At 41.1% G+C, this 20,613-nt stretch overlaps 1 protein-coding gene across 2 annotated transcripts; it reads right to left on the bottom strand.

Moving 5' to 3' along the window:
* Positions 1 to 2,721: 2,721 nt before the first annotated feature.
* LOC310829700 (uncharacterized protein) lies at positions 2,722 to 19,376 on the bottom strand. 2 transcript variants are annotated; one of them, XM_083708437.1, is made up of 9 exons: positions 19,319 to 19,376; positions 9,980 to 10,045; positions 9,228 to 9,518; positions 8,296 to 8,313; positions 6,172 to 6,255; positions 5,778 to 5,844; positions 5,160 to 5,215; positions 3,690 to 3,721; positions 2,722 to 3,236 (listed from the first exon to the last, which is right to left on the bottom strand). In XM_083708437.1, exons 1-9 carry the CDS (start codon positions 19,338 to 19,340, stop codon positions 3,165 to 3,167), a joined length of 708 nt encoding a protein of 235 aa, XP_083564563.1. In that variant the 5' UTR covers positions 19,341 to 19,376; the 3' UTR covers positions 2,722 to 3,164. The 2 variants fall into 2 exon arrangements, with proteins under 2 accessions (XP_083564563.1, XP_083564562.1); XM_083708436.1 differs by lacking the exon at positions 19,319 to 19,376 and adding an exon at positions 12,298 to 12,419.
* Positions 19,377 to 20,613: the final 1,237 nt, after the last annotated feature.

Here is a 20,613-nt window from a genome sequence, read left to right as displayed (position 1 = left end):
TTGCCATTGCCAAAACCAAATTTCCCAAAGGGCACATCTCAAACATCATCTCTTTAAACATTTTTCTATTGACTTAAGTGGATATAATGTGCAAGTGAAACTAAACGTTAAGTAATTATCTTATTTTTTATAAACATTTTGTTTAAATTGCTATTTTTTGACTATCTAATAGTCTAATAGTTCTTAAACTTTCTAAGTTTTTTCAAAAAAAATATTGGATAGGTGTTTGAGGAAAGATTAATATAAGTTTTGATGTTTTGTTAAGAAAACTTGCCATAAAGTCTATGATGTGTGAAACACTGTTAGTTTTGATACGTACAGTTTTACCTTGTTTTGCGACCGGGATCCGTTCCGGAACCCCGGATGCTAGATGAAAAGGACACATGGCAAAGCGTGATTTAGTGCTTCTGTGCATTCACGAGCGGCAAACCCAGAAGTAACCCGTTCGGATGTTCGATGAAATGGACGCTTGACAAGGCGGACTCAAAACAAGGTACCACTGTAATTTAGATTTTAAGTAACAAATTGTAAGGCTCATTGTGATCTCTCACAATAAAAATTGTTTTTTCATTAAATTTTTGCAAATAATTACCATTCTCATACAATTTACGCTTTGTATCAAAGTGCCCCGTCCAATGTATCAAAGTGCCCTGTAGGTGAGGCAGAATGATACAAAATCCATTTTTTACTAAAGTCATCATATTCTTATTATCTTCTAACTTTAATGGTTCTTTTGATTGCTATTATAATATTGATTAATTATGCCATGCATCAAGCCAACATTTTTATTATTTCACTTAGGAGATTGAATTTTTCTGTATCAATCTGCCCCACTTCCCCCCTATGTAATGTATAAATCAGAACATGCAAACTGATGACCTCGTTTCTTGATTTCTTTATGCTACTAGAGTTAAAGGAGGAGATTCATTCTAGATCACGATAGACCAGGCATTCTGAATTAATGCAGTGAATGTGCAACTTAGCCCTGTTTATTGCCTTAATTGCTACAAATCTACTTGGTTTCTTTCTTCTCAATAATTTAATGTGATTGGCATCCACATGAAAGAGTGCGCTTTCAATGGTGAGGTCAACCTGTTGGAAAGTTACAGCGCCTGCTATGGCTGTGGAAACTGATACCAGGGACACATGTCTTCCTACGGTTGTGCTGCTGTAGAGGCTCCATGGTGTTTATTCTCTCTGTGCTCCTAGTGGCTATTCCTCCTCTGGTCACTGCTGTGGAGGCACAACCTGTCTGTCTCCAGGCACTGCGGTCATCTGCAAGGGATTCCCATGTGACTGGGTTAATGTTGGCAGCCTTCATGTCACATCTACAGACATGTGATGTACACTACTACATTTACACTTAGATCCTGAGATTGAGAAATGGCATCTGTCAAGAGCACACCATGTCAAGTTCTCATGGGCTTTCCTTCAGGAGATATGTCTCATTGTGCCACCACCAACGGGTTCTTTGGAGCAGATACAATGGATTCATTTCCTACTCATCTTGTTAAAGTATTATCATTGTTGTTGTTTTGTATTTGAATTACAAACTTCATGAGTCTACACAACTGAAAGTGAAACAGGGGCACCCACATTTAAGGTATTGGCTTCAGCACACTCTGGAACCTCCCAGGTATGCAGAAGTGGGTATATTTTATATAAAACATGAAATAAGGACTGAGACTATTCATTGGCTTCCAGGACCATGAAGCTGTCAAATCAGCCTCTTGAGCCTCTAACACTATAAAGTATCCTTTAGGGAGAATTACAGTGGGATGACTACCAGAAACTGTTCCCACATAAACAGCAGTAAAGCAGTTAGGCTGGGGGTGGAAGGTGGAAAGGGGCTGTTTGTAATCCCTATCCCTGAATTGGCAGGTGAGTGTGGGCCCAAGTTTTGAGAATTAGGCCCTATGTCACAAGATCATGCTGGATTGCATTTGGAATAAGTTTATGCCTCTCCTTGCCCCATCATGTCCCTACCACCCCCTTTTACTCTTACACTACTTTTGTTTCACCAGTGGGAATTTGTGCTGATATATATTTCCAGCTCAGCCAGAACAGGAAACTTAAATAGCATTGCCCTAACTCAGCCCTGACTTTAGCCGGGAAAATCTAATAACAATAACAATTATAATTATAATATATTTATATGCCACCCACCTGAGTTAGTTACCCCAGTCACTCTGGGTGGCTTCCAACAAATTAAAACACAACACGACATCAAAGAATGGGAACCTTTTACAATCTATTTAAGAAGACAACAAAATGAACTGGACTCCTTGGCAGGTTTTTAATGAGAAATCAGAGAGAGGAGCTGAGAGAAGTCCTGGGGGGGGGAGGGAGGGAAGGTTTGTTGGGGAGGGGGAAAATGGGGCGGATGACAATGAAGATGATTTGTATTGATGATTTGTTATGCTGAATTTGTTAATATATATTTTTATTAAAAACAGTACATCAAACATTTAAAACTTCCCTATACAGGGCTGCCTTCAAATGTCTTCTAAAAGTCAGATAGTTGTTTATTTCCTTCACATCTGATTGGAGGGTGTTGCACAGGGCAGGTGCAACTGCTGAGGGCTCCCAAAATCTCTTATTCTGGACTTCAACCACACTGCTATTTTAGAATATAGGATAATCTCCAACATTCTCATGTGTGAAGGAGAAATTGATTACTGCATCTTCCTATATAACAAACCAATAGGCAAATTACATGTGCCACAATTTCTACGCTTTCTATGATACCCAAGCTGAATTCCCATGTATTTCTATTGTGTTGAACAAACAAGTAAACTATTATTAACACAACAGAATGAACATCACTTTCGTAATTCCATCTACCTGTGGTTACATCATTTAACATTTGACATTACCAATGAAATTGCAATCAGACACAACCATGAGGATATGGTAGAATTTGAAGGTTAAGTGCATATAACAGTAGGAAAACAAATAAAGGATCCTTGCATGGTTAGAGGCAGGAAAGAGTAAATAAAATAAACAGAAAATCGGATGAAAATCTTCTCAGATCTTCTGGGGGCTATAAAGCTTCCAAATTCCTCCAGCTCTAGCACTTTCAAACTTCCTCCATATCATCAATTCCCATAAATTGTCGTGCATTGTGAGGATGCAGCATCAGCATGTGAAATGTTTGAGGTCTCTCAATCAGGTTGCATGCACAATGGAGTGATAGTTGCATAGGTTGTTGTTTCTATATTTCGGGATGGTGATGGCTTGGAAATTGAAAAACAAAAAAATAACAGTTACCTACTGATATTGGCTGTTTGGCAGAAGTAATTTGGGGCCAATTGTTGTTATGGCAAGAAAAACCTGTTAACCTACCCAAAGAATATCTGGAATACATTTGTAGTTTTACACAGTATTCCAGGGTCCTTGGTACATAGGAGGGGCTGTGAGTGGGCAAGCTACAATAGTCCACTCCCTTGGGTAATACCAGGCCAATGCAGAGCTTGTCTGAGTCCCAGAGAGGTAGTTTTGTTAGAATAAAGTTCTTGGTGTAAGTCCAGTGTAAGTCCAGCAGACCCCTGACACCCTGCCTCCCCCTCCCCCTAGCCAGCTTAGCCCTCTGAGTCCTGGGGCAAGTGTACTGAGCAGCCCCCTACCCATGAAAAGCCCTGGGTAATGAACTATATAAACCCCAGATTTGGCTGAGATGTTTTACTCACCACTGTTTGGAGGAGTCCTGTAAGTTTGGCATCTGAAGACAAATTCACAGTTAGTGTAGTCACACAGTACATCTTCAAAGATGTGTATAAGAATGTGTACTTCTGTGTGCAATCGTAACATGTATCAACTTTTTAGGAGTGGTTCATCCCTGATCATCAGGCTCTTTCCTGAAACTATCATTTGCTTCAAAGACAACAATGCCCACCCAGCTCCTCAAGGCCATTGCCATCATTGACATCCCCTGTCTGTTCTGCTAGTAATGAGCTTCTCCAGAAGAAGGTGTCTGAAAATCAGTCAGATACTGAGTGACACTGACACAAACACACCTCACAGGCCCCATTCACTCACCAAAGTGCCAATTTGCTTTTCCAATTTGCTTTTCCAGAGCAGAAACACCTCTCGTTTGCTATGTCAAGACTTGTTTCTGTCCTACTCTTCAAAAGGAAGAGGCAGGGTGTGTGTAGCTCCTTGGATCAATGTCCCAGCTCACACTTAGCCATACAATTCACCTGCTATACCTTTCCTCTTGCTTTGCCTGGGTATCACCCACGTCTATGCATTAAAGGGTTTGACAGAAACAGAAAGTTTGAGTTCATCATCCGACAGCAAGGGTCAGGACCGGCATTTTGGCTATCCATCTGTGTCTGGATGGTTGTGCTATCCTGAGAATGCATCTGACTAAGAGGTCAGGGAGGGCAACAGAAACAGTTGTATAGCACAGGCCTGCAAAAATAGCTCTCTAGAAATGTGTATCACAATCAAATTCACCCGTTCTGGTAAGGCTACATTGAGAGAAGTCTTCCAAAACAGCTATGTGGGCGTCCGTGCTTGTTGAATGCATCATGTGGGTGAGGAAAAACAGTGAGAGCGTTCTCTCCCACAGCCCACAACTTCTATAAATAAGCCCATTCTACCAAATAATGTGTTACAGTTTTTGTAGGCAGGAATGAACCAGAAGCTTCACTTAACTGCAGAAAAATCTAGTTTCTCCCAGAGACATAAGGGTTTACATCTGAGCTCATTGGAATGCAGTTGCATAACAAAATAAAACCACTGTACCTTTCATTAGGTTTGGAGAGTGAAAGAATTTCTTAAAACTTAATTAAATTTCTGGTTTTCGTGTTCCAGAACATAATATTTGTATCCTAAAATGAAATTCTGCCTTTCATGCAGAAACCTCCAAGGGATTGCATAGCAATACTAAAAAGTAACACCTGACTTCAAAGTTCTTAATCCTTCATTTTACAGTCACATGATTAGGTGAAGTGCATAACCTCTTCCTACTTTTTCAGAGGAAACATGTATACACTCGTTTTTAGAGCATTTTTTCACTGTCGCAAAGTCTGCAAACTTAACTATTCAGACCAAAAAAGATAAAGCTGCTAAACATTCTGCAGATCCTCTGATTGTGTGCTAGACTTTGTGGTTGTCATGGCCCTCAGTCCAAAGGGAGAAAAGAATTATCTTACACTGAACTTCTTCAGAGGCCAGGTTTCTGCTGTTGTCCTTGACTGCAGTTCCTTCCCTAAGAAAAACAAGAGACAAATGCATTTGTGATGCTCCATATTTACTGGTTCTGTAGGTAGAAATCCTTTTCTGAGAAGGGTGAGATCTGCATTCCTTCACACAACCATGAATGATACAAAATGCAGGAGATCCAAACTTTTAAACTGGGTTTAAATAGTCACATGAAGCTTCAAATCTGATAAGAGCAGCAGTCGAATTGTTTGGGCGACAGCAGAAGACTCTTGTTAGTTCATTCATGTATTTTCTTCCCCTGTACTACATCTCTGATCAAAATCCCTCTGCTATTTGTCCAACAGTGGCAGTGGGGAGATGCAGGGACCTTGGTGGAAAACAGCTTAGGAGAAAGTGTAAAAAATAAGAAGCAAACCCCCACACATTCTCAACAGTACGGCTGAACAAAGAACATAATGCATGTTCTTTTTGCGATGTTACTATGATCTTGTTTTTGGAGTGCTTGAAATATATTTCCATTTTCTTTGTTTCTAAGCTGCTCTGAGCATGATTTTTTTGTGTGGAAAAGTGGCATACAAATAAAGTGAATGAAGAAATGAAAATCTTACACATAATCATAAGAAATGTGCTCAGTATTGGCTCTGCCCTGCCTTGAAGATCTCTGAAGACACGGCACTAAAACAAAAAAGAAGAGAGGCAAAGAAGCTGTCATAAATTAGGGCTGACATATGTCTTTAAGGTGCTACTGGAAGGAATTTTTTGTTTAGTCCTCCAAATGGATGCAAACTATTTTCCCTAATAGAATTCAGTTTTGTACTTTCTTTCTGCTAACATATGCATGTTTGTGCACAATTTCTCCCATACTCATGCACATGTGTGTGTGCGCGCACACACACAGATGGAAAGTAATGACATTTATGGTTGGAGACTTGTATTGCTGAAACTTGAAAAATCAACCCTTTTCATGGTAGATTATCATAGTTTCAGGTTCCCATCACTCACCTTTCTTTACCAAAAGGTAGATCGAAAGTACCAACACCAGAATAGTACCAGCCACACCGCCACATATAATTCCCCAATTTGGCCCTGCCAAAAAAAGAAGAGTAATCTGAATTAGATCAAAAAAGAAAAAGGAGTCTTCATTTGGTTTCCCTCACAAAGCCAAAATTTGCCCCACCTAAATCAGGCTAGGCTTGCCATATATCCAGAAAAGTCTGGACATGAAAGGAAATGGCACCCTGGGAGAATTTTTTAAATTTTATGAGATGTCTGGAATTTCCGGTACGTGTTGTTGTTGTTGATGTTGTTGTTGTTGTTGTTGTCTGTCATCATCCCCCCTGAGCAGCAGAATGAATGTCCCCCCCTTACATGGGATACCCAAAGCATGCTTGCGCCCCCTGCCTCCCCAATTGCAGCAGCCCACACTGAGGAGTAGGGGAGCACAGAGGACAGTGGAAAGAGGGAGAGAGCAGCCCCGAGCTCCTGCCAGCCTCAAGGGAGGAAAATAAAGAGGACTCAGTTATCCTGCCCCTGCCATTGTTCCCCCTCGAGAGCTGCTGTGTCACTTTCTCAAAGCTGCTGCAGCTGCTTCCTCAAGGAGGAAAATTGCTACCCTTTCCAGGATGCAGAGGAGGAGACAAGGAGCCCAGCTAAAAGGGAACAGGGCACCTGTGGCTACTTGTTCAGGGGTCCAAAGGAACTTACCTCCTCATTCCCACCCTCCCAAAGCGGGGGGGGGGGTGGACCTCAACAAGAAATCCCCTCTTCTTTCCTTGCTAAAAGAAAAAGAATCGGCTCTTGGAAACATGGGTTTTTAAAATTATTTTTATTTTTATTTTATTATTTATTTATTTATTTAGCTGGGGCGGCAGGAATGTTAGTTTTTGAAATATGGCAAGACTAAATTTTGTAATGTGGATTTTGTAATGTAGTTTTGCCACAAAGGTAAAGAAGTAAAGGGACCCCTGACCATTAGGTCCAGTCGTGGCCGACTCTGGGGTTGCAGCGCTCATCTCGCTTTATTGGCCAAGGGAGCCGGCATACAGCTTCTGGGTCATGTGGCCAGCATGACTAAACCGCTTCTGGCGAACCAGAGCAGCGCATGGAAACGCCGTTTGCCTTCCCGCTGGAGCGGTACCTATTTACCTACTTGCACTTTGACATGCTTTCGAACTGCTAGGTGGGCAGGAGCAGGGACCAAGCAATGGGAGCTCACCCTGTCAAGGGGATTTGAACTGACGACCTTCTTATTGGCAAGTCCTAAGCTCTGTGGTTTAACCCACAGTGCCACCCGCATCCCTTTGCCACAAAAGGGGCCCACAAAATGTCCACGGCAAGTTGAAGAGGGAGACCTTATAATTTACATAATCTCTAGTCAGAATTGAACTATTGAAATACCTGCTATTTAATATACATATTATCTCAGATTTAATTGATGAAAGTTAATTTTACAGTAGGTGTGAATGATTTATCTTGTGACTGGTTTCTTTTAATCATTTTTTGCCCAGGCTGGCACATTATGTGACCCATAAGAGCAGCAAAATAGTCAGACTGTACAACAATGATGGGATAAAATCAGGCCAATTCTTTATTGACAGCAGCAGGCAAGGGAAGGGTTGGCATGGCATTGGGTCCCAGGATCCGTTCACCATTTCACAATCCCCATGTTGATGGAATGGATCCACTGGGTGTGCATCACTCCAAACCTGTACAACGGGATTCAGCCCATGCTTATAGGGCACGGAATGTGGCATAAAGTGACATGGTGAAAAGCTTGCACAGATAGCAAGAAAACCAGTAAGGAGTGATGCATTTCCCTGACTCTCTGTATAGCCAACTGGCTCTTGATTGATGGCAATCATTTCTCTTTGACAAAAAGGGAGAGAAAAATCAGACATTGACATCAAGAGTGCTATCAAACTTTCCACAGTGGCAAAAAGATTCTATAAATGTGGCATCGGGGTATTAACAATCTGTGATGGGAAATGAGAAAAAAATGTTTTCTTTTCATGATTGTGTTTGAGTATAGATTGCATTATTTTGTCTTTCTGTTAAGATTTAAAATGTCATACTAAAACAAACAATAAGATAAGTAAATATTTTTACTCACTAATGCTGCTTACTTACCATTGGAAGGACAATTACCTGGGCAGGAAAAAACATGGACAATATCAGAAAAGCATGGCTCATCAACCCATCAAGAAACACAAAGCTCCCATAAATGTGCTCTTATCAAGGCAGTGGTGCCAAACTGAATTGTGGATCAGAACACAACTCCTGATTGGATCACAAACTTCTCTGGATTTTGTAATGTGGTTTTGCCACAAAGGGGCTCACTTTATATGCATTTTAATATAACATGTGTATTTTGTTTGGAAATGCATTGAAAAGCATTGATAAAATGTATATTTTGAGGAATGCATACATATTGTGTACATTAATGTATATATTAAGGTGCATCATAACAATGGGTTAGATTTTAACTAAGAATCAATGGTTATAACTAAGAGCCATTCATTTCAATGGGTCTACTCAAAGTATAACTTAGCTGAATGGAAGAATACATGTAACCTTTCAAGCACTCTTTAGAAAAACATGATGTGCCAAAATAAATGAAACAGGATGGACATAGACTGATCTAAGCCCCATCCCTAGAGGCTAGACACATAAATCATGAATATTTCTAACAGGTTGCAAAAACATCACTCCTTGATAAGCTGCCTAACAGCAATGCCTATTTTTAATACACCATTAAACAGTGTCACTGGAGAAGTGTTGTCATCTCCATGCTACTGGGCAGATCCTCCAACATTGGTTGCATAGGTTCAAAACAGCACCTATTTTCATTTATATGAATATATGAATGTGCTCCAGGGAAGTCTGAACATGCTCTGTGGCTATGATTAACTGTTGTGGTAGGAGAATAGAAACCAAATGGATGGAGAATGAAATTAACTATGCTGGAATATGGCATGGCTGGCTAGCTGGAACTCTAAACAGGACTATCCCACCATTCTCTTGCAGGTCCCTTCCTAGTCTCATCATTTCTACAATCTTACCTGACTGGAGAATCACATTCTGAGCAACACTGAGGGCAGATGTCTTCACTTCATTTTTTGCATCCTTCTGCTGGTAACCACAGGAATATTGGCCAGCATTCTTCGGCGATGCATAGACTAGGTATTGAACATATTGAGATGTTGCTTTCTTGGCTGAAACAGGAGCCCCATCTTTACAGAAAAAAAATCTGGTTGGCACAACCTCTGATGGAGCCACACATAGTACTGCGATAATTTCCCCTTCAGGAAACAAAGTTGAATTCCAGAATAAACCAGGAACAGGAAGTTCACCTAGAGAACGAACGAACAAATGAATGAACGGAAGAAACAAAGAAAGAGCATAAATTAATGCAGAGAGTAAATGAAAATGTTTTTGCAATGGAGGGTAAACATTTGAGTAATCATGTACAATTAGATTGCTTTATCACCATTATTTTGTCTTACTGTATCACTTTTTAACACTTTTTTCATGGTTGTTTATTGTATACTGCTTTTAATTATTTCTTTTCAGGGAAAGTGGCATGCCAGTCTTCTACTCTGTTTTATTTATTTAAAGCATTTTAATGCCACCTCAATTTTTATTTAGAAACTCTCAACTTAATTCTTGATGATGAAACGAAACAGCCCTAATCTTTGATAATGAACATTTAGCATTCACCATTTGGTTTGAGCAGAGGAACACACACACTCACACACACCAGTCTCTGCAGTCTCACACTAGTGTACACAGACCTGCACAGTCTCAAACTCACCTGTAGAATTGCAAAGCTCTGAATCTTTGTCATCACCCAAACACCAGTGATTTGCAAGCAGAGAACCTGCAATAACATCCATGCAATATGTTTATAATATGTTTCAAGAAGTAAACACAAGGGCAGAGCAATGATTTAATAATTCTCCTGACCTGCTATTTTGGCTGCAGCCTTTTTGGACTGGCTTTAGTGTTTTCTAGCATCCCTAGTAATTTCCAATTATGCAAATAATACACATATAGATGAGAGTCAATGTAAAGCCATATAATTGCCAAGTTTCCTATATGCCAGAACACCTCTTATTCTGGTACAGTTGTTTTTTTCTGTGTGCAAAAGGGTGCATGGTGTTTGAAAGAGATTAAACAAGCATGTGTGAATGCAGAGCTGAGGAGAAATCAATAATATTGTCTTTTCCTATGTGTTGCAGGCTGTTTCTTCTACCAGCACTTCTTTAATTTGTACATTTACATTATGGTGTGTAACCCAGTCACTCTTAAGCTAAAATCCTTGGTTCTCTTGGAGATAGAACTGAAGGAGGAGGAGGAGGAAATTAGATGTTTTCATGAAATGTCTTCCACAAGTTGAAGAGGAAGGCCTTATTTCAGTTTATTTTTTAAAATGTATGTTGAAAACAGCTTGGCTATCTGCTGTGCTGGGGGGCAATCCTACCACATAATCTAAAGACATGAGCATTTTAGGATGCAGCAGATTTCTCCCTCAGCTGGGCTCACCATGCAGCTCAGACAAAGATATGCTCATCACAACTCAGCTAGTTAAACTGAGGGCACTGTAAGTCCTCCAGAAGGCTGTTGCAGGGATGTGGCAAGGAGCAGGTGACTTAGACTGGAACCTAAGCTCATTCAAATCAGCCTTGAGTCCTGGAAACCTCACACATAACAGTATTTTTAAGGCTTGTTTTTCCACTGCCTCACTTAGGCAGAGCAGCAAAGTTGTATGATCGCCCACTCCCTGCCCTGCCATCCACCACTGCCAATCTTACTGATCCCCCTCTCACACAGGCACATGCTCCCTCACACGCGCCAGAATTTCCTGGGTGTATGGCAACCCTAACTATGAGTACACACAGTTGTCTCTATTAGAGTTGCAACTCCCCATGTTTATTTTTAGAGTTAAGCCAAAAATTCCTACAAGGCATTTTTCTGAGAACATTTCAAAAATATGTTTTCTATGAGTATGCCTTTTCTCACTGTTTTAGTAAAAGGCCATCTTGAAGCATTTGCTTCTAGTATTTTTCAACACTTTTCTATGCTGTTTCTGTTCCCACCTGCCAGATAGCCTTAGAAATACATTGGTTTCAGGCAATGCGGAAGGATGCAGGATGGGAGCCTGGCTGCCAACTCATTTCCCAATACCGTAAATACACAGAATCAGAGAAAAGGAGATGGAAAATGAAAAGCTGTACTACTTCTGGAATGTTGGGGCATTTCTCCTCCACTTCAAGTAATTACATGGAATTCTTTCACTAGTTTCTCTGTTCACTAGTAGTATGGAGAACTATAAGAGGCCATTTGTACATCACTCTCATTACTTAGGAGCCTTTTCTAGAATCCTGCTTTTTGTCCATGAAGTGATTTCCAGAAAATGTCAAAGTTCCAATCACTGAACTATTTACCCTTTCCTTTCCTTTTAGGGCAGCATTCATATACATTCACACACAGAGACACACAAACACACACACACAAACACTATCTTTTTTTAAAAAAATACGTTTTATTGGCGTTTATAAAGAGAAATACAAAGATTATTGTCAAATATCTATTTTTAAAATCCAAACTAAAACATTAATTCAGAGGGGGGAAAGAATGGAAGAACAAGGAAGAGAAAAAAGAAAAAGAAATAATAAAGGAATTAAAAGAGAAAAAGGGAGAAAAGTTAAGAAGGTAAAGAACGTCTGATTCGTCATCTTACTGCTACATATAAACACCACTCACTTCATTCTCTCCAGTGTAACACCCAATAATGCCACCCTCCATAAACTATTTTCTTCAATCGTCAAATCCAAATCTAATTATTTCATTTTCTTTTCCATGCAAAAAGTCTGTGAGAGGTTTCCAATCTTTAGTAAATGTTAACAATGACATTGCTCTGATAAAATATCTCAATTTTGCCATCTCAGCTGAGCCCATTAATTTTAACAATGACTCCACCATTCTTGGTAATGATGAGTTTTTCCATCTTTCTCTCTCATACACACACCCCTAGGAAAGCTCTGAAGGGAATTGTGGAGTTTACTTTCCCAAGATCTTTCAAGAAGTTGACAATATCCATGAATTCCCTTTCCAGTTTCCCAAACTTACAGAGAACCCAGAAGAGATTCATCAGGGCAGAGCAGGAGTTGGCTTCCCAATCTGATGTTTGTCCCCACCTCTGACTCTCAGCTCCTTCTACTTCTCTCACAGATGAGATGAAAATTGTCACGACTTTTGCAGCATGCATGCTTCTATCCCCTCCCCTGGGGAACACCCCCACATGTGGCTGCAACTACGTCTCAAGGATGTATAATGTTGCACCTTTCCTTCTGGTGAACTCTTCAACGTATCTATGACCCTCAGGCACATTCATTTAAAGATAATATTTGATGGTCAGAAAGGCAACTTTTCATCTGTTACCCTGTTACCCAGCACCAGAAACCTCTCTGAAAATGAGTACATTAGTTCACGTGATAGAGAGAAGATTCAGACATGAACTGCTGTGAAAAATTCATTCTAGGGAAATAAATAGGAAATCTCCCCCCGCCCTCCTGCCGTCGCCAGTATTCCATCAAGATAAAGTGGATGGGACTGCATACCAGCAGCCCATGCCCAAGATGGAGCTAAAATGGGTTTTTATGGAAGCCGCCCAGAGTGGCTGGGGAAACCCAGCCAGATGGGCGGGGTACAAATAATAAATTATTATTATTATTATTATTATTATTATTATTATTATTATTATTAAAACATATACCCACCCATGCACACAAACCATGGTCTATAAAGAGGGGAGGGTGCCTGGGCTGCATTGTGAGACTTCATGGGCCACGTTTATGCCACAGGGCCTTGATCTCTAGTCTAGCAGTTTCTGATGTTAAAGTGGAAAGAGCAACAGTTTTGTAAGGCAACTGCCCTTGGTCCTTCCTGCTGTCTGGCTACAAGTTTCATCTTATTACAAGGATTTAGCCATTCTAGTCGTATCCCCATTGAAAGGGGTTCCAGTTTCCTTGGAGATGTGGAAGTGGTAATTTCTGTGAGTCTTTAGACTTGTTTGTGTCTTGGGAGGAATGAGGTGTGTAATAATAATGCCTTTGTGGATGAGAACTATTTAGGAGCCAGGAGGAAAGTTGCTAGAGGCTGGATTGGTTTTATACTGGTATTGGGAGCCTCCGGACCATAGGTACACCAAGGCCCACCATGTCTGCTCCTTTGGCTGACCAAATTATGGAAGCCCAGTCCACCCATCCAACACCCGACATCCCCAGCTTGTTTCTGATTTTGACCTTTTAATATGGTTTTTATTATATATATTTATGTATCATTGTTGTAAACCACTCTGATATTTTTGTATGAATATCGATATATAAATATTTTTCTAAATAAATAAAGCCAGGCCTTCAATGGAACAATTGGGAGCTTCACGTGGGCCCCCAGTTGTCCCTTTGCTGGAGCAAAGCATGCCTTGCTCAAGGAGAGGGGAGAAGTTCATGCTTCCCAGTGTAGCTCTTTGAAGCCGTGTTGTGCTGTTCCTTTGAGTCCTTCGTTTTGGAGGTTGAAAGGAGTGTCATGAAGTGGCTTGCAAAACACAGGGCTGCCAACCGCCCTTGCTTTGTGGTTCCTATGTTTCAATAACGTCTGAAGGGATTTTAACAGAATTATGTCATGTGATGGACTGGTGGGTTGCCCGGTCCATTTATCAAAGTTGGCTAATGGGGCTGGACCCCAAAATGTTCTCCACCATGGTCTACCAGCTGAGGGTCCCCATATAATTGCTTTTCTATTTCTCTACTCGTTTACATAGAATGTGGTCTTTGTAAACATAGCACACACCGGGTGGATAACATATTATAGAAATATGGCACAATACAAAGCAACGCAATAGCTAAACAATTCATTTGACAGAAATACAAATAATATTTTAAAACATAGGCATGTTAAAATAAGCAGAAAATAATATAAATCCCAGTAGATAAAAGGCTATCCATTGAAGATGATCATTAATACTATGCAGACACCTTTGCTGTATTGCTTTCAGTACCTGCTGTAAAAACTTCTGGCAAGCTAACCAGACATCATTAACCTAAGCCATTTATTGGAACCTTAAAGGTCAAAACCAGCACTTGAACTGGGCTTAGTAAAATACTGGAAACATTATTGTAAGTGAATAAATGCATGAGAGAAGGAGGACAGACAAAGCACAGTCTGGAGGCATTTATTTTTTTCTTCCAATGGGATTTCCTAGTTTCTAGGTCCAGCCAAGGAGCAATTATACTTCTCCATGAAATAGGTGATGATTGGTGCTGAGACCAGGAGAAGAAGCACCAATGAGGAGCAGAGAATCCAAACATAGGGAGATATTGTCTGACCGGGATCGAATAGAAAAAGATCAGAAAGGTTTGGGTGTCTATTCAGATATGACCAGCGGCAGGGAGATAAATCAACAAATAGACATTAGCAAGTTCCCTATGGTTTGATGTTTGTTGGAAGAATGTACAAGTGTATCATAGCACTTTTCCTACTCTGATTATATACTCCTATTGATTCTCTCAAATACTATCAATCAATCACTTTTTATTGTACATAGCCAAAGGCCTTTACAATGGACAACAGAGAATAAAAGGAAATGTTCATCTAAAATCATACACATAACCTGTAGCAGTTTGCAACATATAATAAAATAGTAAAAGAAAAACAATCTGCTCAGTTTTCAACTATGCCTATTTCCTGTATACTCCATTCTATCCACCCTATGAAGGTGTTTTAGAGAAGGGGAGAACAAGAGGAAAAAGTTGACGAGTTTGGTGTTCGCTCAAAATGTCCACAGCAAGGTGAAGAGGGAGACCTTATCATTTACGTAGTCTCCAGTCAGAAATGAACTACTGAAATACATGCAGTATAACATATATATTATCTGAGGCTTAAAACTCTTGTTATTGATTAAAGTTAATCTTATAGTGGGTGTGAATGATCTATCTTGTGGCTGGTTTCTTTTAATCATTCTTTGCCCCATGTTGATGGAATGGATCCACTGGGTGTGCATCACTCCAAACTTATTGAACACAGAATGAGGCATGAAATGATATGGTGAAAAGCTTGCACAGATAGCAGGAAACCCAGTAAGGTATACTGCATTTCCCTGACTCTCTGTCTAGCCAACTGGCTCTTGATTGAGGGCAGTCATTTGTCCTTGTCAAAAAAAGGAGAGAAACTTTAATTTATTTTTTGTTTTAGGGGGAGGCTGGGGTGTCAGGAATTTTTGAAATATGGCAAGACTAAATCAGGCAGAACTGCTTCCTCATATCTTTTGAATAAATAAACCACTTTTCTCTGTATACTGAATCGGCTCAATTGATGGCAATAATTGGTCAAAAAAAGGGGGGGGACAAAGATTGACATCAAGAGTGCTTTCAGACTTTTTACAGTAGTAAAAAGATTCTATTAATGTGGTCTCAGGGTATTAATGGTCTCTGTTGGGAAATGATAAAAAAGTTTTCTTTTTGTGATTGTGTTTGAGTATAAATTGAATTATTTTGTTTCTGTGCTAAGATTTAAAATGACATACTAAAACAAACAATAAGATAAATTTTTTGCTTACTTAGCATTGGAAGGACAATTACCTGGTCATGAAAAAACATGGACAATATCAGAAAAGCATGGCTCATCAACCCATCAAGAACAACAAAGGGTAAGAAATGGTTGATCTCTCCCCTGTTGATCAGAAAACTCCTTGTTGATTCACAAAGTTCTCTGGATTTTGTAATGTTGTTTTGCCACAAGTGCCCACAGAAATATTTATTTTAACATATCGTGTATTTTATTAGGAAATCTATTGAAAAGTATTGTAAAAATACATATTTTGAGGAATGCATACAAATGGTGTCATTTAATGTATATATAAAGGTGCATCATAACAGTGGATTTGTTTCAAACTAAATCATAGGTAGGCCCACTGAAATCAATGGTTGTGTCAGGGAACTGCTATCAGCTCAGAGGTGAGAGGTGGAATGGCAGTTGTGTTTCAGGGAGCCTCCAAAGATCTCGCGAAGCAGTTCTTCCTCTGATGAGGAGGGAAGCCCCTTCTCCAGTGGGGAAGGAACGCAGGGATCAGAAGATGCTAGGGAGAGCCCCAACACCAAGCCTGAGCAAAGCGGAGGGGAGGCAAGTCCCCCTTTGCCAACTCTGCACAGTAGGTTTATGCGCAGAGAGGGGAAGAGAAGGATGGGGGTCACACAACTGTTATGCTGGGGAGGGTATAAGGACCGCCCACTCCCAGATTTTGCTAGCGACTGAGCAGACATGGACTTGCGACTCTCTGCACTGTAAATAGTTTTGTACAGTTAATAAAACCTGGAAAAGACAGGTTGGAGTCTTGCCTGTTTGCTCTCGAGCAACCACATAACAGGTTGCAACTAACTAGGATCTATTAATTCCATTGGGCCTACTCAAAGTATAATTTAGTTGGATAGAACAACACCTGTAACTTTTCATGTATTCTTTAGCAACATATGCAGTACCAGCAGAAATTAAATGGGGTGGACTTGAGCTGATCTAAGTCCTATCCCTAAAGGCCAGACACATAAACTGAACACATGAATATTTTTCACAGGTTGTATGTAAACCAATGAAAAACACTGTAAGGTTGAATCTCAAAAGCAGACCAGGGAGGACTGAACATGCTCTGTAGCTTTGAAATACTGATTAATTGTTGTGATGGGGGAATAGAAACCAAATGGATGGAGAATGAAATTAACTATGCTGGAATATGTTATGGCTGGCTAGCTGGAACTCTAAACAGGACTATCCCACCATGCAACATTCTCTTGCAGGGATCTTTCTAGATGGAGCATTTCTACAACCTTACCTGACTGGACAATCAGATTCTGAGCAACACTGAGAGCAGATGTCTTCTCTTGGTTCTTTGCATCCTTCTGCTGGTAACCACAGGAATAGTAGCCAGCATTATTCGGCAATGCATAGACTATGTATCGAGCATATTGAGATGTTGCTTTCTTGAATGAAACAGGAGCCCCATCTTTACAGAAAAAAAATCTGGTCGGCACAACCTCTGATGGAGCCACACATAGTACTGTGATAAATTCCCCTTCATGAACCAAAGTTGCATTCAAGAATAAATCAGGAGAAGGAAGTTCACCTAGAGAATGAACGGAAGAAGTAAAGAAAGAGCATAAATGAATACAGAGAGTATGTGAAAATGTTTTTGCAATAGAGAGTGAACACTTGAGTAATCATGTGGAATTAGATTGCTTTATAACCTTTATTTTTGTCTTACTGTATTTCTTTTTAAGCACTGTTTCCCCCCCCCCCATAATTGTTTGTTGCATACTGCCTTTATTTATTTCTTTTTGGGCAAAGTGCATGCAATGTTCTATTGCGTGTTGAGGTCCCAAATCCACCCCCCAAAATAACTCACAACGGACACGTAATTTTTGTTTAAGATTTTTGGCATGATTTTGGCCACAACTTTATTAAAATACAAACTGTGAGTGGTTGTTTAGGCATTGGTTAAGACTATCTGTCCCCCCGCCTGGGGACAGAACTGACTTCCGGGCACCACCGAAAGACAGTGCGGGGGAAAGCAAGTCGGGGAAGAATTGGAGCTGAGACACAGACCCTCAACTCTCACCTGCCTGCTCCCCGAAGTCTTGCCGGCCCTAGTCCCATTCCAGGGATTGGACGAAAAGATGGCAAGCCCCAGGATTCCTTTAACGGAATTCCCTTTCCGCAGCAACCATGGAGGGGCAGGCCCAGCCTATCCTGAATCCCTCCATGGAGGGGTAGGCCCAGCCTATCCTAACCCCTCCTCCACCAGATTTATAACCAATGCCTAACCACAACCTTACAAGTTGTGACGATTTGCTACGCAGTAGGCAAAAACCACCCAGCCAGCCAATTTGCCAGGTGGAAAAATTCCTACCAGGCCCCTGCTCAAAGGCAGACGACCCCATGACAGGCATAGCAAGGTCAACGCAACAAACCCCTTATTCTAGGGCGGGTGGGTGGGTGATCCGTTGCACGCAGCAAAAGAGAAAGTACAAGGCTGCGTGCAGAGTATTTAAACCTTTTACCCCTCCCACCAAAATTGCAACATAACTTTTGTCCCAGCAACTCGGCAATCCAATCAATGCCCCCTGGCCATCTTGGAGAACTTACCCAGCAACAAAGGGGTGGCTCAGTAGACCCCACCCCAACACGTGCTCTCCCTGAAGGAGAACACGCTTTCTGTTTTATTTATTTAAAGCATTTTAATGCCACCTCCGTTTTTATTTAGACATTTGGGGTTGTAAACTCTCATGAAGAAAGAAAGAAAGAAAGAAAGAAAGAAAGAAAGAAAGAAAGAAAGAAAGAAAGAAAGAAAGAAAGAAAGGAAGGCATAAGTGAATGCAGAGAGCAGGTGAAAACTTAATTGCAGTGGAGGACAAATATCTGAGCAGTCCTGTGAAAGTACGTAGATTGCTTTATCGGCATTACAGTGGTACCTGGAGTTACAAACGCTTCAGGTTACAAACTCCGCTAACCTGGAAAAGTTACCTCAAGTTGAGAACTTTGCCCCAGGATGAGAACAGAAATCATGTGCCGGCGGCACAGTGGCATCAAGAGGCTTCATTAGCGAAAGTACACCTCTAGTTAAGAACAGTTTCAGATTAAGAACAGACCTCTGGAATGAATTAAGTTTGTAACTAGAGGTACCACTGTATTTTCATTCTCACTGCTTTGCCTTCCTAGCACTTCTCTTTGTGCTCTTTTATATTGCGTCTTAACATGTTTATTAGTTGTACACATATGCACAATCCTGCAGTTCTTTACATACTTACTGGTGTGCACAGGCTTCACAGGCTCAAGCTCACCTGTCGAAGTGCAAAGTTCTGAATCTTGATCATCACCCAAACACCAGCAATTTGCAAGCAGAGCACCTGTAATGACATTCATGCAATATGTTAACAATATGTTTTAACATGAAATAACAAGGGCAGAGCAATTAATTAAGAATTCTCCTAACCTACAGTTTTTACTTCAGCTTTTTTTGGAGTGGCTTAAGTGTTTTCTAACAATCCCTGGAAATTTCTAATAACCATATTTGTGAATTCCCTTCCCAGTTTCCCAAACTTACAGAGAATCCAGAAGAGATTCATCGGGGCAGAGCAGGAGTTGGCTTGTCAATCTGACGTGCCACTCTTGACTCTCAAATTCTTCTACTTCTCTCACAGACGAGATGGAAATGATCAGGACATTTGCAGCATGCATGTTTCTGTCCCCTCCCCCAGGGCACACCCTCAGATGTGGCTGCAGCTACAAGTCAATGCTGTATAATTTTTACACCATTCCTTCTGGTGAACTATTCAATGTACAGTGGTACCTTGGGTTACAGACGCTTCAGGTTACAGACTCCGCTAACCCAGAAATAGTACCTCGGGTTAAGAACTTTGCTTCAGGATGAGAACAGAAATCATGCGGCAGCAGCTAGAATGGTACCTCAGGTTAAGAACGGACCTCCAGAACAAATTCAGTTCTTAACCCAAGGTACCACAGTATCTCTGACCCTCAGGCACATTCACTTAGAGAATATTTGATGGTCAGAAAGGCAGCTTTTCATCTGTTATCCCATTTACCCCCCCCACCAGAAACCCCTCTGAAAATGAGTAAATTAGTTCACATGATAGAGAGAAGAGTCAGACATTAATCGTGGTTGAAAATTCCTTCTAAGGATATAAAAAGAAAACATTTTTCCAGGATAAAATGAACGGGGCTTCACCCCAGCAGCTAATGCCCAAGATACATACCCATGTACACAAACCACCCCCATGTAGCATGGCCACCCCCATGCCACAGGGCCTCGGTCCCTATTCTAGCAGTTTCTACTGTGAAACTGGGTAGAGCAAGTCTGCTCACCCTTTTGGCGTGGCAGCATTGCGCGACAGCAGAGGCTTCACTAAGGCCTCAACAAGGGAATTGTGACATCAGTGCCCCATCCAAATAGGTGGCGGAGGCATAAGCTCTCACCACCCATCAAGAGTCAAACCCTGGCCTGCACCCCGGATAGGCAAATGGTGATGCAGGCTCGGACATGGGCTGGGCCAGGGGGGCAGAACCGATGGAGCAGGCAGGCTTCCCTTGGGTCTGGTCCCTGGTCATTTAAACAGCCCTCACCTGGAGCCCTACCTGCTTTTCCTTTGTCGGGTTCTATCTGCCCTTTTTGACCTCGTGACCATGCCTGCACCTTCCAGCCCCCCCCCCCGCCTGAGATCATTGCCGTTTGTTTCGCCTTGCCTCGTCAGAGCAAAATCACATTTGAGCTGAAATCACTTTAAGCTGAACCAATTGTGAAGTCATTAACTGCGAGGGTTTTGAGCTCCAGCTCTGCCCAGTCTGCTGGCTTCACACGCAGCAGAGAGTGGTGCCGGAGCG

Source organism: Podarcis gaigeae (genome assembly GCF_964106915.1).
Source record: "Podarcis gaigeae genome assembly, chromosome: 13".
NCBI classification, from domain to species: Eukaryota; Metazoa; Chordata; class Lepidosauria; order Squamata; family Lacertidae; genus Podarcis; species Podarcis gaigeae.
The sequence above is the reverse complement of the archived record's forward strand: the minus strand, read 5'-3'. Positions and strand labels throughout refer to the sequence as shown.